Source organism: Corvus hawaiiensis, chromosome 18 (assembly GCF_020740725.1).
Source record: "Corvus hawaiiensis isolate bCorHaw1 chromosome 18, bCorHaw1.pri.cur, whole genome shotgun sequence".
In the NCBI taxonomy this organism is placed as follows: Eukaryota; Metazoa; Chordata; class Aves; order Passeriformes; family Corvidae; genus Corvus; species Corvus hawaiiensis.
The window spans coordinates 12,244,612-12,259,894 of record NC_063230.1 but is presented as its reverse complement, the minus strand read 5'-3'; the positions used below and the strand labels follow the sequence as shown (position 1 = coordinate 12,259,894).

The window sequence follows — 15,283 nt, the reverse complement described above, 5'->3', positions numbered from 1 at the left end:
TAATTAATAACTTGAGGTGCTGGAAATAAACCCAGTTTGTAATTGAGTGATGTTTGCTTTAGAGCTGTGATTCTTGGCCTGTGCCTGGTTTGTGGGAGCTGGATGGGCTGACAGTGCAGAGTGGCCTGGCTGGATGTCCTCGCTGAGAGTCACCAGAGCGGGTCAGGAAGGTGTTCAAGCAGTGATGTTGGGTTGTGAGGGCAGACACAGAGAGCAGCAAGCTGAATGTGCTGGGTCTGGCATACTGCCCTGCTCTGCTCCACACCTCTGTCCTTGATGGCACATTTCCTGTGCATTTCTCCCTTCCTACACACATCTCACCCTTCCTGAATCTTTTCATAACAACAGGCACATTGTCAAGTTCCCAGTTCCTTATTGGGACTAACACAGTAGCTCTGATTTCTTAAGGTAGGGAGATTTCCTGGTTAAAACTGTTCTAATTAAATTTACATCTCTCATAAGGCTAAAAATGCCCCTGTGTGAATGACAGCTGAATCTGCTTGTAAAATGTCAGTGTTCAAAGACCTTTAATGGTCTTGGGAGTCTAACAATAGTACAGACAGTGCCTGTTCAAAGATAAGAGCTCCAGGCAAATGGAAGAAGGAAGCAAATACAGCATCCCCCCAAATCAGACATCCTAGACAAAAATTTTCTAAGTATAGAACACATCTGGCTGCATATTTGTCAAGTATTTTATTGGCCTGAACTACACCCACAGCACCCACAGCAAATCCTTTCTGCTGTAGATCTGAGTGGGCACCTCCATTTTCCTTTTAGGACTCACTTTTGGACCTGGGGAAAAGTGTTCTCAGTAGAAAGGCCTCCAAGCAAGCCTGGGCTGGTCACAGTGGAGCAACAGCTGCATGAGCTTAAATTCCTCTCCCCACCCTGCTGCACAAGCCGTGCCCCTCAGTCCTGTGCCTGGAGGAGCCAGAGAGAGGAACGTCCAGCTTTCCTGCTTCCCTGCCAGCTCCACTGGCATTTCTTATTCTGCAGCCAATTGCACATTAGGTGCTGACACTAAGTGCTTTTTCATGTGGGCAGTGGTGGTGAAACTAAGGATCCCTTTTGGTCAGAACCCCCTGCATATGTTCGTGACACCTTTTTTACTCCCCTTTATGCAACACGTCAGGCGCTTGTGATAACTTACTGCCACAGAAACCACTTCCTGCACGCTGCTAACTGCAAGTCCTTCCGGACTGCTGGCAGGCACTGCCCAGGGAAAGGGAAAGACAACGTGCAGGGGAAGGTGTCAGGAAGCAAACAAAATTCTGTCCTCTAGCAGCAGCTCCCAGGAGAGAGACAGGGAGAAATGCAGCAATGGCTGTGTGGATTTAGTGGAAAATAACTTCAGTTAGAAACTAGCCTGCCCTCTGGAAGGTTAAAACAACTAAAATATCTGGAAAACATATTTTAATTAAAAGTTACCTTAAAAAAAAGCTAAAGCAAGTTAAAAAATAAATCAGAAAGTAGACAAAGATAAGAACAGAGCATGCAGGAATCAAGTCTGAACAAAAGGCATGGGCTATGAAAGCAGAAAACCACAAAAGGCAATGGGTTGAAATGTAAAACCTACAGTTCACTGTGAAACATGAAGGATGCTGTTGTATTCCACACCTCCTCTTCCTGGCTGTAGCTGTCTCCACAAGGTGAAGGGCACCAATGAATCAAGCTCCTTCCCTCTTCCTGTGTTTTCTATTCAATTATTCGCAGGCTGTGCAAGTTCTGCTTTATTTCCCCTCTCCATATGCCACACTCTCCTCCTGGGTTTTTTTTTCTTAATTCTGCACTGTGCCTTTGGCCTCTCTCCCATTCCTTTCTCCTCAGTGTGTGCCCCCTGCTCTGCCAGGATCTGCTGTCTTTGTAGCCTCTGCTGTGCACATATGTTGGCTCTCCCCTCCCCTCCTGCCACCCCCTGCTCCACCGAGTGTCCCTTCTCCTCGCTCCAGCGTTTTTGCCAGCGGGTCCATGAGCCAGCCAGCAATGGAACGATTTTGCCATGGCCACTGCTCCCGTTTCCATGTTGCCTGCTCCTCTCCAGCAATCAAGAGGAACCCGTGCTGTTCCCCTCATACAGCACAGGCAGAGACAGCCCTGCAGCTGCTTAGCAACTGGGAGCTGCTGTAGCGCAGCAGCACAGGGAGCCATGGACAGCACAGCCTTCACCGATCCAGCGCCTTCGGGCCCATTCGGCAGCAACCCAGGGCTCGGGGGACCAGCTGGGACACTCCCCACTGTCCTGTCAAACAATAAATCAAGATGCAAATCTTTAACTGCGGGATTGAGAGCAATAGTGGCAATGTCAAGGGCAAAACAAAGTCTTGGTCTCGTGTCACATCGCACCAGTGGGAGACCCTGCTCTGATTTGTAAGCTGAACTCATTCCATTTGATCTTTGTCATCAGTTTCTGGCTGCAACGTTTTATACTCCATCACTTATAATCAGAATGTTCCTTGAATGTGCTGCATGTGTTAAAAACGTTCCCAGGTCCCCAGCTACCATCACATCCAGACTGTTTAATGAAATGTCCAGAGACACAAGTAATTTAATGCATAAATATCCTTTTAGATTACTTATTTGTATCTTCATTTCCTTTTGATGCAAGCTTTGCAAGTGCCCGGCATCTTTAAATGGTACATTCCTTTCATTCTTTCTCTTTTATTTCTGTAAAACTGTACTGTTCAGGGGCCATGAAGCACTGAACTGTTTTGTAATTTGATGGCTTTAGAATGCTGATTAGAATTGCCAACCGTCTTGATTTATTTCATGATTTTTATAAGCTTGAAAGCATTCTTAAAAATAACCAGTTCTACATCCTGATGGGATCACAGCATTTCAATGGCAGCTGCATTTCAATAGGCAAGAAGCAACACAAAACATTCTGCAAGTCAGGTGTTGAAACAGCTTCTTTATTCCTTTATAGCTCAAGAAAGATCAGATCTCTGAAAGCACTCACTCCGTACCTTACAGAGGTAGCTTTGTCATAATACTAGCAGAAATAATATGAACACATACAGTTTAAAAAGTAACAAAAAACCCCCTCAGCTCTGGCAAATAGCCAACACATCCATCAAAATTTGTCTGGATCTTAAACACAGTAAATGTTTGTTCCACTGTTGGGTGTCACCACGCATCTCTGCACCCCGGCAGCCAAACAACACAGCCTAGTGATTCCCTGTCATTGTTCAAGGCTCACATCCCATGCATCCTCAGAGCATGCTGGGACACAGGTGAAATCTGTCAGCAGGTTGCTTATTTTGGCTGACAATTCCCTAGACGGATCATCTGTTGTTCTAAGGAAGGAATGAAAAATTTCATGGCAAGAAAATCTGAACAGGCAAATACCCTGTCCATATTCCTACTCAATATTCCTTTGATATTCTTAGCCTGGTTTCCTAAAAATAAAACTGCCTAATGCGACTGTATTGCTATATGTCATTTTCCCCCTTCCTTCCTCCACTCCCAATCAAATTTGGCAGGGGGGAAGAAGTCCTTAATGTACTTAGGTCTTGAATGAATTGCTGGATAGAGAGTATGTAATAAGGCAGCACCTCTAAAAAACCCATCTAAACAGGAAGGTCTCAAAATGTACTTTGTAACCACGCTGCCCCAGACCTCTCATCTTTCTTTTATGGGTCCTGCAACCACCTGTTTTGTGCTCTGCATTATTTAATGGCTACATAATAGACACCAGGGCAGGCAAATGTTGCAGTGTGCCTCTGGCTCCCTTCCAGCTCCTAAACTGGGCTTTCTTCCCATGCAACTGGGGTGTGGCAAGGGATGGTGTGCAACCAGACCTCCTCCTGACACAATATTGACACTGCTGAGGTGTGCGTACACATACCCGGAACCAGGAAACACCCACAGTGCAGATAGGTTGTTTATCTGGAAGAAAATATAAAATCATGACCAACCAAGTTTGTAGGTGACACTCAGCAGTATCAGGAGGGAATATCAAATAAAAATTAAAAAAGGCCATTGCAAGCAACAACACTGTCCAAGGGTTTTCAAGAGGACCAGAGTAAACATGCAAAACAAAGAGCACAATCCTACAGTACAGGGTTGTCATCCTAAGAAGGAGCAGATCTGAGAGTATTTTAGCAGCCCTGCTGGGAAACCAGCTGAACATGGGCTGGTGTAATCCCTGGATGCCTGACAGACACATCTGAGCCAGGAGGGCTGTTGGCTCGGGCATGGTCACTGCCGATGGCTCCGTCCCCTTCCGCCCAGATCAAAATGGTGACAAACTGGAGCAGGAACAATTACAGGATTAGCAAAGACGGACCCGAGGGGGAGCTCTGCAGCCTGCAATGGAGTGTCTAAATGCTCAGCCTGCACAAAGCTATGAGGGGATGGAAATCTGGTCATGGAGCATTCCTCTGCCAAGGAGACTGAGGGACAGACACATCCAGAAAATGAAAAGCAGAAACTAGACAAGTTTAAAAAGGTACTTTGATTTCTAGTCTGTCAGGTAGATTTTTGATGGAAACAATTCAGTCTTATTTTACTCCCTTTCACAGCCCATTTGAAAATGAAAATCTGATCTAAGATGCAGCTATGCTGCAGTTAAATTCTTTCAAATGAGAAAAAGCAAAATATTCACAAAAATCCAGAGACCTGCATAATGCAGGAAGCTGAACCAGATGAACCTTGGTCTCTTTTGTCTCTTATAATCTATTAATCTAGTTTCCTTGCACAAGCAGTGGATTGTGACTTGAAAACCTTCAATATAAAGGATTCTGTGTACAAGGCAGTCTAAAACAAAATGTTGTGAACAGTCAGGATCATTGTTTGGCAGAACAGCTGCATATTTTTTATTTCACTTTGCCTCTCAATCTAATTTGCTCTTGTTGCAACACTTTGCCAAAGAAATTAAATCACTTCTTATTGATAACAGACAGTGATATAATTAGCATAAGAGTTTTCCACTCAACAATGCCGGGGAGGGACACTGTGGGCAAGAACAAACTCCTTTGCTTCAAGAATGTGCACAGAGTCACCACAAGCTGTTCAGAAAAAAAAATTTTTGTTTTCCCCTTTTCCCTGAAAGACCTCTTTATCTAAAGAGTCTCATGCAGCAAACCAGGGTCAATCTAACTGAAGTATGAAAGTCTGGTTTGACCTTTCTGGGATTTAAACACACTGTACCAGAACATTTCGCTTTTCAGATACGAGGTTCAGCCATGAAACCACCCACTCTGAGAGCACAACCGGTCTCAACTGCCTTGGTGACTTTTAAACTACACTGAACATTATAGTCATTTAGAAACTCTAAAAACGGAAAGAAATTTTCGGCTCAGACTTACAAAAACAACTTCCAGAAGTGCCGAGGACCCACACAACTCACTGGGGCGGCACGGCAGGCTCGCTGTCCAGAGCCTGCTGCCCCAGCAATTTCTGGCCCTGGTTTGCACGTACGCAGCGCCAGGCACACGCGTTAGGACCTCTCCCAGCTGGAGCACTTCATGGATTCTACCACCGGGAACAGCCGTCCTGGACAGTGATTAATCGCAGACATAGATCAGAGTCCTGGAAAAATATGCAGAGAGATGCAAGTACAGACAAAGCTGTCTAAGCTCCCACAGTATTATGGTCTGGCTGTGTCGCTTCAAAGCTGCGTTAGGCAGAGCTGGTTTGCTTCAGGGTTGAACAGATCAACGTTACGGTTTAAATGCTGGTATTGCTAACAGCCAAATATATATTTAAACATAAATCTTAAATCCCAGGAAAGTTAATAGCCCGATGCTGTTTAAATATGCCTTTTTTAGTCGCTTCACGTGCTGACTTAACTCATTACGATGCAAGCTGCAGAAACGTTTTCACTACAGTTCAAAAACCCCTGCAAACACGAGCCCAGCTCTGCGCCGTACTTTGATCTACACGCCGCCTCTTTCGGCCATTTCCAGGAAGCTGAAATGCTTTTCACCTCTATTGAGAGATACCACAGGAGCATTTTAATGGTGTTCAGCTAAGAACAACGTCACCGTTCCTTCCGATTTTGCCAGCAGACGGTCACTGAGAGCCGCCGTGACCGGGCCGGGTGCTCAGCGCTAGCTCCAGCGTGGGCCCGGCGCTCCTGGCCGGGCAGGGACCGAGCGGCGGCTCGGGCGGCCACGGCTCCGAGCGCCGCAGCCCCCGACAGGGCTCGCAGCGCTACAACGCCAGCCTGGCACTGCGTAAACGCTTTGGTTTTGTTGTTGGTTTGTTTGGTTTTCTCCCCCTCCATAGGAACGTGTTCTGTTTTGTGCAGACGGTTTGTCGCTTGTTCTCGACATAGAGCCTGACCCGGTGAGGAGCGAGGGGGAAGCGAGGAATGGAGCGATGAGCGCAGTCGTTGCGAAAGGCGCGGGCTGCGGTGCCTCCTTCGCGGTAGCACCCTGCTCCCTCGCAGGGAAACAGCCCTGAGCCTCGGCACATACCACAGCACAGGTTGTACAAACCCACGGAGCGGCTGGTGCTGAGCCGAAGGAACTGCGGGCAGGGCGCACCCTGCCCGGCACATGCCGCTCCCGCAGGCAGCCTCTGCCAAGCAGCCACTTACCTTCTCCCTCCCTCAGGGTCCGCAGGACGGTCCTGCTCTAGCCTTACCAGGGAGGCCACCTCTCTACAGTGTTTGCTTTTCCTCCCTGTCCTGCCCTCTGAAGTGGTTGCTCAAGCCAGGCTTTCCTGGCTCACCTACTCTGGGTCTGCAGTGAGCACAAGCTGCAATTCCCCGCAGAGCACAGCGAGGCTTGTGAAGTTCCGAGATAACCCCCAGCCTCCACCCAAAGCGAGCTGCAGCAGAATCTGCTCGGGGGAAAAAAAAAAAAACAACAAACCACACGGAGAAAAAAAAAAAAAAAGAAAGGAAAAAAAAAAAAAAAAAAAAGACGCCACATGTAACACCTCATGGGGTCATGGCGGCTCCAGTGCAGCGCGGCACCGGCTCCGCGCCAGCCCTGCCCGTGCGGGCCCGGGGAGCTCGGCGCTGCAGGCCGAAGGAGGCAGGGCAGCGCTGCCCCGGCTGGGTGATGGCGGAGGGGGAGCAGCCCAGGAGAGGCAGAGAAGGAAAACAACAAAGAGCCATGTGACGGGGAGCGGCGGCCGCGCTCCCCCCGGCGCACCCGCTCCGGGCGGGGAGGTGGTGGCGGCGGCCGGCCCCTCCCGCGGCCAGCGCTGCTTGTTCCCCCCGTCCCCCACACGGCCCGGGCTTTAATTTTTTTGTGCATTTTAGTTTTTCCTTTATGTGTGTGTGGAGAAGGGGTATGGTGTTGTTTGTTCCTTTTTCCCCCTCTGCATTAGGCGAGTTCCATGGCTTGATGTTTTTAAAGCGAGCTGGAGGCTGCGGCGGGGGAAGGGCAGTGTTATTTATAGCAGCCAGGGCTGCGCCGGCATTATCCGAGCTGCCTTTGTCCTCCCGGCCGGCCGCCCCCCCGCCCGGCCCGGCTGGAGCGCCGCCAGCCCCGCTGCCGCAGGGCGCTCCCGCCATGTTCTGCGCGGGGAGAAAAAGCCGCCACTCCCTGCCCGGCTTCACTCTTCCACAGCCCCTCACAAAGCGCTGGGGAAAGGGGGGGGGGGGGGGGCGGGAAAGGGGAGAGAAAGGGGAAAGAAAAAAAAACCCACCCCAAACCCACCATTTCCCTGCAGCGCCCGAGACGGGGAGCGCCGGGAGGCAGCGGGGGAGAGCCCGCCGCGCCACCGCCCAGCACTGAGGACAACGCGGCGCCGAATGGAAGGAGAAGCCATGATGGCGGCTGCCCTCACACAACACGGAGCGCGACCGGGAGCGCCGTGCCCACCGCCGGCCGCCCCTCCCGCCGCCCGGGACACGGTGCTGCTGCAGCCTTTCACATAATAAACCCACCAGAATTCGGCGGGGAGGCCATTTCGTGGGCTGGGTGGCGGCGCTAAAGCACAACTGCTGTGAATATCAACTGCGTCACGGCTCTCCATCTGTAACACTCAGGCTGCAAAGGGTCCCTCACTTGGAAGGAAACTCCCTCATTTTGGATATACTTCCAGACCTCCTTTTTCCCCCCTCTCTCCAAGTCACTACCTCTCGGTATGAAGGATTTTACAGTGCTTTCTAGGGAGATATCCGCCATTAAGATTCACCGTCGTGAAAAACATCCCCCTCCCCCCCCCCCCCCCCCCATTTTGTTGCCTGTTTTTTGTCGAGCTTCTGTAATTAGACGGATAAAACATGTAAGGGATCCCTACTACCACCACCACCTTCTCGCCTTTTTTTAACATCAAGCGCACTAACATCTTACTGTCCACAGGCAGATACTTTTATTTTTTTGGTGCTTTCAATTTAACAGCCAAGTAACGCCTGCAATGGATTCACAGCGTCTCTCCGCACAAAAAAAAAACCAACCCACCCAGGGCTGAGGACGACCAAGAGCTTTGTGCAGAAAAAGAAATCAAATCCCTCCCTGAAAACAGACGTTTCAGAGGCACTGTTAGAGGTTTCTGAGGAGAAGGAGATCGCCACCGCTTTCAGACGACCATTGGGATCTTTCCACCCAGGACAATACCATTAGCTACAGGCCTGGGCTATTTGTTCCTCTGCAAGGGCAAAAGGGTTTACTTACCCGCACACCATAGTTGAATGCAGCTCTGAAGGTGAAGTTGTTACTCTTTTTTAAAATAATGGCTATAAATATATATATGATCTGTATCACCACTTCTCTTGTAAGTTTGCAAGCCAAAGCGGATCTTGTTAAGATAAGTTACGGATCTTTGTATGGCATTGGTCTAGCATCAAAAAAAGAGGAAAAAAAAGGGGGAAAAAAGCTATAGAAAAAGTCCAGCTATGTTGACTGACCGTACACAGGCGAGGACTCCTGCTCGAGGCTTAAATCTACCTTCCTGTGGCAGATTTACTCTGTACATAAAAAGGACGTTCAGTGTTTTTCCACAGAGCACGCAGACACTAAAAATATTCTCCTCAATAGTTTTAGGTTGCACATGTCAGTGTGAAAACACCTAGTTAACATTTACTGGTTCTAACTTTTAAGCGTATCTTAGCCAGATATATTGCTTTATAAGTAAAATATTTCAAAAAGCATAAATTGGTTTAAACAGACAAAAACATAAGACATGCAAATGAAGGCTTAGCAATAAGGACCACTTCAGTAACATTAACATGAAAACTACACTTAGCAAGGACAGAATGGATTGGGTACTTACAATGTAAGAGGAAAGAAAGAAAAAAAGCTTATCATAGTAAAATTGCCTTATTTTTGCCAGAATTCACTATTCCTATACCTATATTTAAAACATTACCTTTTAAGCACCAAAGGAGTTAATAAAAATGGCCAGTAAGCAAGTGTTTAATACAGGAGAGAAGTCTCTCAAATTTATTGTTCAGTCATCAGAGCTGCTTAAAGCTTAAAAACCCCCAAAACAACGAAAAAATATAAAAATAATGTATTTACTCTTTTTTTGTTGGCATTCGAAATTGTTAACTGCTGACATAGGGTGTGCCATGACCTAGTTACACAAGACAAAGATGGATCCCGAATCATAAGGGAGAAAAAAAAAAAAATCCGCATTACTCTTTTTTTTTTTTTTTTTGTTAAGGGCTTGATATATATATATATATATTTTTATATCTTCCTTCTTCAGTGAGTCGTCTGGCACCGTGCTAGAGGCTCCCACCACCCCGCGTGGTGTGGATTCACATGGCGGATCCCCCTTTATGGAACAAAGGAAAAGCCCAGTTGGCCATTTCGCTCCACTGCAGAAAAATGGCTGCGGGTCCCGCGGCCTCTCCTTGGCTTCTGCCGCGCGGTGCTTTTACCCCGCCGTCTAATAACTCAAGCCCCATGGAAGCCGCGCTCCCATTGGCTGCGCCCGCCGCGCTGCCGCCGCCCCAGCCAATGGCGCGGCCGCTCCCGGGGCCACCACGGCCCCGCGCCCCGGGACGGCCGCGCCATGCGCCCGCCGCGCTCCGCCCGGCCCCGCGCCCGCCGAGCGCCGGGGGCACCGCGCCGCCCGCCCGCCCGCCTTTAATACCGAAAACAAAATGGAACCTCCCCGCTGATTGGCTGACGACGGCTCCGGACCTTTAATAAGCAAAACTGCTCCCCCATCCTCCATCACCCCCTCCTCTGCGTGTGTTGCCACCCCCCTATTCCCCCCCCCCCCGCACTCTCCGCCGCAGCAGCGCGGCGGGTCCGCGCTCCGCCCGCCCCCGCGGTCGCCCTGGCTCGCCGAAGTCTTCCCCTAAAAAAAGATTAAGAGAAAGGAAAAAAAAAAAAAAGGCAAAAAACCCCCAACTTGTCCCACCTATAGGTCCATCTTGTTTAGAAACAGTTTGCGCTAAGGTAAATGCAGCGGGCAGATTCCACTCGCCCCCCCGCATGCCGTTAACCCCGCGGCGGGGAGGGAAAAAAAAAGCCGCGCGTCCCGGCGGCGGCCCATGCGGCGGCACTCGGCGGCGGCGGGGCGGCGGCGGGCGGCCGCGGGCCGGGGGCTGCGCGGCGCGGCCGCCGTGAATGTGCAGGCGGCGGAGCGCGGTTAGGCGTTCGCGGCGCTCGCAGCGGTGTATTGTGGGATCCCGGCCGCCGCCAGCAGCGAGCACACACAATATGTGGTGGCTCGCGAAAACGGGAGGCAGGAGCCTGGCGGGCAGCCCGCGCCGGTAACCGGCCCCATGTGAGACGGGAGCTCGCCTTTCGCCGCCCGGAGACGATCGGCCGCCCAGCGCGATGTCTTTCCGAGAGACCAAGGCGGGGGAAAAAGCCAAGCACCCTGAAGATCATGGCAAAAAGCAGAGTTCAAGTGAGATTGGGTCTTTTTTTTCTTCTTCTTCTTCTTTTTTTTTTTTTTTTTCCCCTCCTCCTCTCCTCCTCCTCCCTCTCTGCCTCTTGTCTGGCTGGGGTGGAGGGGGGGACCCGGTTGGTAATTCCCCCATTTTGGGGCTCGCTTCGCGGTGGATTTCCTCCCTGCCTGGGTGTGTAGAGCGGGCGGCTCGTTAAAAAAAAAAAAAAAACACACCGAAACGAAGAGGTCTTTGTTGAATATTTTTTTTAACTTTATGGTTTTTCGTGTGTTTTTTTTCTTTTCCCCTTCCCCCTTTCTCTTTCGGCCCCCCCCCCCTCTACCCCCCCCCCCCCCCCCCACCCCGCGTTCAGGTTGGATCAACGGAATGGAGAACAGCACGCAAGCCAGCACTTCTGTCGAGAAAAGAAATCACCATTGGAGAAGTTACAAGTTGATTATTGACCCGGCTCTGAAAAAAGGACAGCACAAACTCTACCGTTACGATGGGCAACATTTCAGCATGCCTGTGAGTGGGGGGCTCCCGGGTTTCCCCCATTGTGTCGTGTCTCCCCCTGCCAGCCTCCGTCTTACCGGCGTTTTGGGGACTGGGGGTCCCTCCGGGTCGTGGTGATCCCCGCCGTAGCACATGTGTGTGGGAGGGGGGTCTGGGGGGGACACGCACAGCCACCAAAGTTACAGCCACCTGACACTGTGTATTCAACTGTCAGGAGCCCAAACCTGCGGCTTTTTTCTGTGTTTCCAATCTCTGTGCATTTCCCAGCAGTATTGCAATTTGACACGTGTGTGTGTGTGCGCGCTTTCCCCTTCCCTTGAGACAGCCTGTGCTTCTTTGGGGTTTATTTTTTCTTTTATTTTTGTCTTAAATTTCAAGCCTTGTTGTTGCTGTTTCTGTGTTTTCTCTCCTCTTCCTCCTCCTCCCAGAACTCGGGAATCGCTCCTGTGGATTGTGTCAGGGATCCCAGAATAGGGCGAATATGGACCAAAACTAAGGAGTTGGAGTTGTCTGTCCCCAAATTCAAGGTACTGCCCTGACTTTTGGCTTTAGCTCTGTATACTTGTTCATCTGGGAGTGAAGCCTGAGTTCCAAATAGTTTAATGGACCGTTTAAATGATAGTCATATTCCTATTAACATTGTTATTTAGTAAACTGTTTAACAATAATCCTCTTCTATGAGGATAACAAGAAATCAATGCATCTGTCTAACGAGATCACTTGAAGGTTTTGGAGCTGGGGCTTCTCGGGTGGGGGGCAGTGAGGGGGGACTCTCCACTGACAGTACGGCTCAAAATGCATCTTTGTAGCCCAGAAAGGAGCCGGTTCCAATGAATGGCTGCAGCGGCAGAGCCTCTGTTTAGCTCTGAGGTTCATCCAGAGCCTCAGAGGCTTTTTTTTCCCCCGAAATTTGCAGGATGCTTTAACCCTCTCCCTCCCGTGCCATGCTTAGGTCCTCCCCCACACTCATTAACAATGCCAATTATTTTTATTGCTCCCCACCTTGTGCCCGTTTCCAGATTGATGAATTTTACGTGGGGCCAGTGCCTCCCAAGCAGGTCACCTTTGCCAAGCTGAACGACAACATCCGTGAAAACTTTTTGGCCGACATGTGCAAGAAATACGGCGAAGTGGAAGAGGTGGAGATTCTCTACAACCCCAAGAACAAGAAGCACCTGGGCATTGCCAAAGTCGTCTTTGCCACTGTCAAGGGTGCCCGGGAGGCTGTGCAGCACCTTCACAACACCTCTGTCATGGGCAACATCATCCACGTGGAGCTGGATACAAAAGGTGAGGGGGCACATTCGGGCCTCATGCGTTTGAGGTTTGCAGAGCCCCTGCCTGTCCCACTCCCACCGCAGAGGCTGTTGCAGAGGGCAGGGACCTGGTGATTAAAAATACGAAGGGAGCCGGCAGCGGGTCTGGTGTCTGGGGCCTGGGCGAGTCACGTGGAGCCAAATGTGTTGTCTGTTGCTAAGAGACAGCCCTGTAATTTGCAAAATGCTGCCATCCTGCCTCTCCCCTGCCCGTCCCTGTCCCTGCTCGCTGCCCTCCCGTGTCCCCCATCTCCTTGCCCCAGGCTGGTCCCTCTCAGCCACCTGCCAGGGCTGCTGGACCCGGTGGCACCTGCCTTTCGCAAACTTGGGATTTTTGGGCAAGTCCTGGTTGTTCCTGGGACCCAAATGTGTGGATTCCAGCGGCAGCAGCGGGGCTGGGTGCTGTCCTCTGCGTGCCTGGCATTTCATTGATACTTAGAGCGGACCGGGGGCTGGCACAGCAGAGTGCACACGCAGCACTTGTCGGTGTGTGCGAGTGTGTAAGTGTGAGACTGGCTCTTAAAGTGACAGCAGCTCCCTGTCCTGGAGGAGCCAGCTCCCAGCCCCACACTGAGCCCTCAGAAGCCCAACAAAGTTTCTGGAAGTGTGAAGGCATTGCGTTTGGTCTGTTCTCTCTCCTCCAAGCGTGCTAGTGAAAGGGCTTTGCTGAAATCTGCCTGAATTTTAGAAAATGTCTAAAACTGAGGAGGTGTGGATCAGTTGCTGATTGTATTTCTACGTTCCAAAGGCGGCATTTCTAGCTTAAAACTTACTTGCTGCACTCTTTATTGGGAAAAAGACATTGCTAACACCATTTTCTTAAAAATGCTGATGTTTTTGTTCTGTATTAAAAGGTTTCAACAGTTTAGTGCACAACCAACACAGCAGTTGGTGTGCCACATGTGATAGAGTAGAACAGGATGTTTATTGACATTACTGACCACTGTTAGAAGAAAAAATCACAGTAGTAGTATAATATTTTCTGTTGGGAGCTAGGTTTGGCCTTACATATGTATACTTTGAAATTCTAGTATCAATAATTTTTACAGACGGGTTCCTTCCCTTGTTTTGAAATTTGAAGGTAAAAATCACGTTTAAGGACAAATTAACCACTTGCAGATTTAATAATATAAGCTAAAGCTGTTTTGTAAGTGATGGATGTTCTTAATGACAATCATTTTAAACAAGCTGGTTATACTACCTTTCTCCTTGTTCTCCTCCGTTTATAAACTACACTGCAAGTCTTGACCAGGCAGCTGTTCCAGAAAGTTTGTAGCACATCAGGAAAATGGGGGGGGGGGGGGGGGGGGGGGTTTATGCTTCTGTTTCCTGGGAGAAAATGCTGAAGTCAGTTTCAAATTGCATTGCTGTTTTGTTTGCCATCTTTATGCTCCCAATGTATTTTTTTTTCACACAGTTGCTTCTCTTTCGTTCTAAAAGAGTAGGATTGTCAGTGTGCTATAATCTGTCAGAATCAAGTAAAAATGGTGATCCTAAAATAGCATTAGCAGGTTAGGACATACTTAAAATACGTATGTGTCATTTTCAGCATTTCTTTCTAGTATTCTGCTTTGCAAGACAATGAAAGGTTGGTTAAAAACTTTGTTTTCACAGTGTAGCAAAATAAATATTAGGAGTGAAAGTGTCATTTTTATCTGTCTGGCGTGAGCATAGGCCTGGGAATCTCAAACTAATAAATCCAGTCTCCTCATCTGAGACAGGGTTGTTTAAAGAAACTCTTCTGGCTCAGTTTATCCATCTACAGACTGGACACAATTAGTAATTACCTGTCTTAGAGCAATAGCTAGGAATCATTTCACATTCATGAACCTCTTTGAAATTGTAACTTTTCCTGCATTCTGTTTGGGATCCAGGAAGGACTATGAAACTGTAACAGTTACTTTTTATTTTTTTAAGAGCAAGTGAAAGTAAGCCTAACACTTCCATATCTGTGGCATTGTAGTGTCATGTGTGGGTGGTGTGTGTTAATATTTCAAGCTTATCTTCAAACTCTTGCAGTGAAGAGATCTATTTTGTCATGACTTCGGTTAAACTAAAACAGTTTACATAGTTGGGGATGTGGCTCAGGACTTTGTGAAATGAGATTTGATACCCAAATAACTCCATCTGCAGCGTTTGTTCAAGATAAATAAGTCTTTTTCAGGACAAAATTGTGCTGAGGGGTGCTTTGTTTTTGAATTGAGCAGGGTGATTCACAGGGAGTTTGGGGTTTGATCCTGCAGGGCTTTCTCATGAAAGTAGTCCTGGTTTTGGGGAGATATTGCCTGAATTCGTTTTCTAGGCTCAGGTGCTGGGTCTGTCCATTTTTCTATGTATTCTTTATCTTTCAGAGCAAAATTCAGACAGTTTCAGGGTCTGATTCTGTTGCCTTTGAAGCTGATGACAGATTTCTTACAGGCTGCAAAATAAGTAGGATTAAGTTTTTGTAGCAATGAAAAATTCAATAGTAAGAAACTGGGTCTTTGTAGACTTTAGGAATGAAAAGGCTGAGGCTCAGTAACACTATATGGGACAATTTACTTCTCTGCTTTTATTCTTCGAAGGATGCCACTGAGTTCCCCTTAAACTAGGGGGGAAAAAAAGAATTAATTGGTGTCTTTTTGGAAAGACAGCATTCAAGGTTTTGCCCTCAGCATTCCCATATATTGTGTTTGCATTAGTAACAGGCAGTTTCTATGAGCAA

At 48.7% G+C, this 15,283-nt stretch overlaps 1 protein-coding gene and 1 long non-coding RNA gene across 2 annotated transcripts in view; one reads left to right on the top strand and one right to left on the bottom strand.

The window, feature by feature from the left end:
* Positions 1–2,888: 2,888 nt before the first annotated feature.
* On the bottom strand, positions 2,889–5,396 carry LOC125335175. The gene is made up of 2 exons (XR_007207367.1): positions 5,307–5,396; positions 2,889–5,006 (listed from the first exon to the last, which is right to left on the bottom strand). It is a non-coding gene; the product is annotated as an uncharacterized LOC125335175 (long non-coding RNA).
* A 5,121-nt stretch (positions 5,397–10,517) lies between these two features.
* The window catches only part of SETD1B (SET domain containing 1B, histone lysine methyltransferase), a 47,764-nt gene continuing 42,998 nt past the window's right edge, over positions 10,518–15,283 (top strand). Inside the window, exons 1-4 of the mRNA XM_048323249.1 lie at positions 10,518–10,767; positions 11,121–11,275; positions 11,692–11,790; positions 12,283–12,553. Of these exons, the coding sequence (XP_048179206.1) occupies positions 10,695–10,767; positions 11,121–11,275; positions 11,692–11,790; positions 12,283–12,553 (598 nt within the window). The 5' untranslated portion in view covers positions 10,518–10,694. The remainder of the gene's footprint in view (positions 10,768–11,120; positions 11,276–11,691; positions 11,791–12,282; positions 12,554–15,283) is intronic.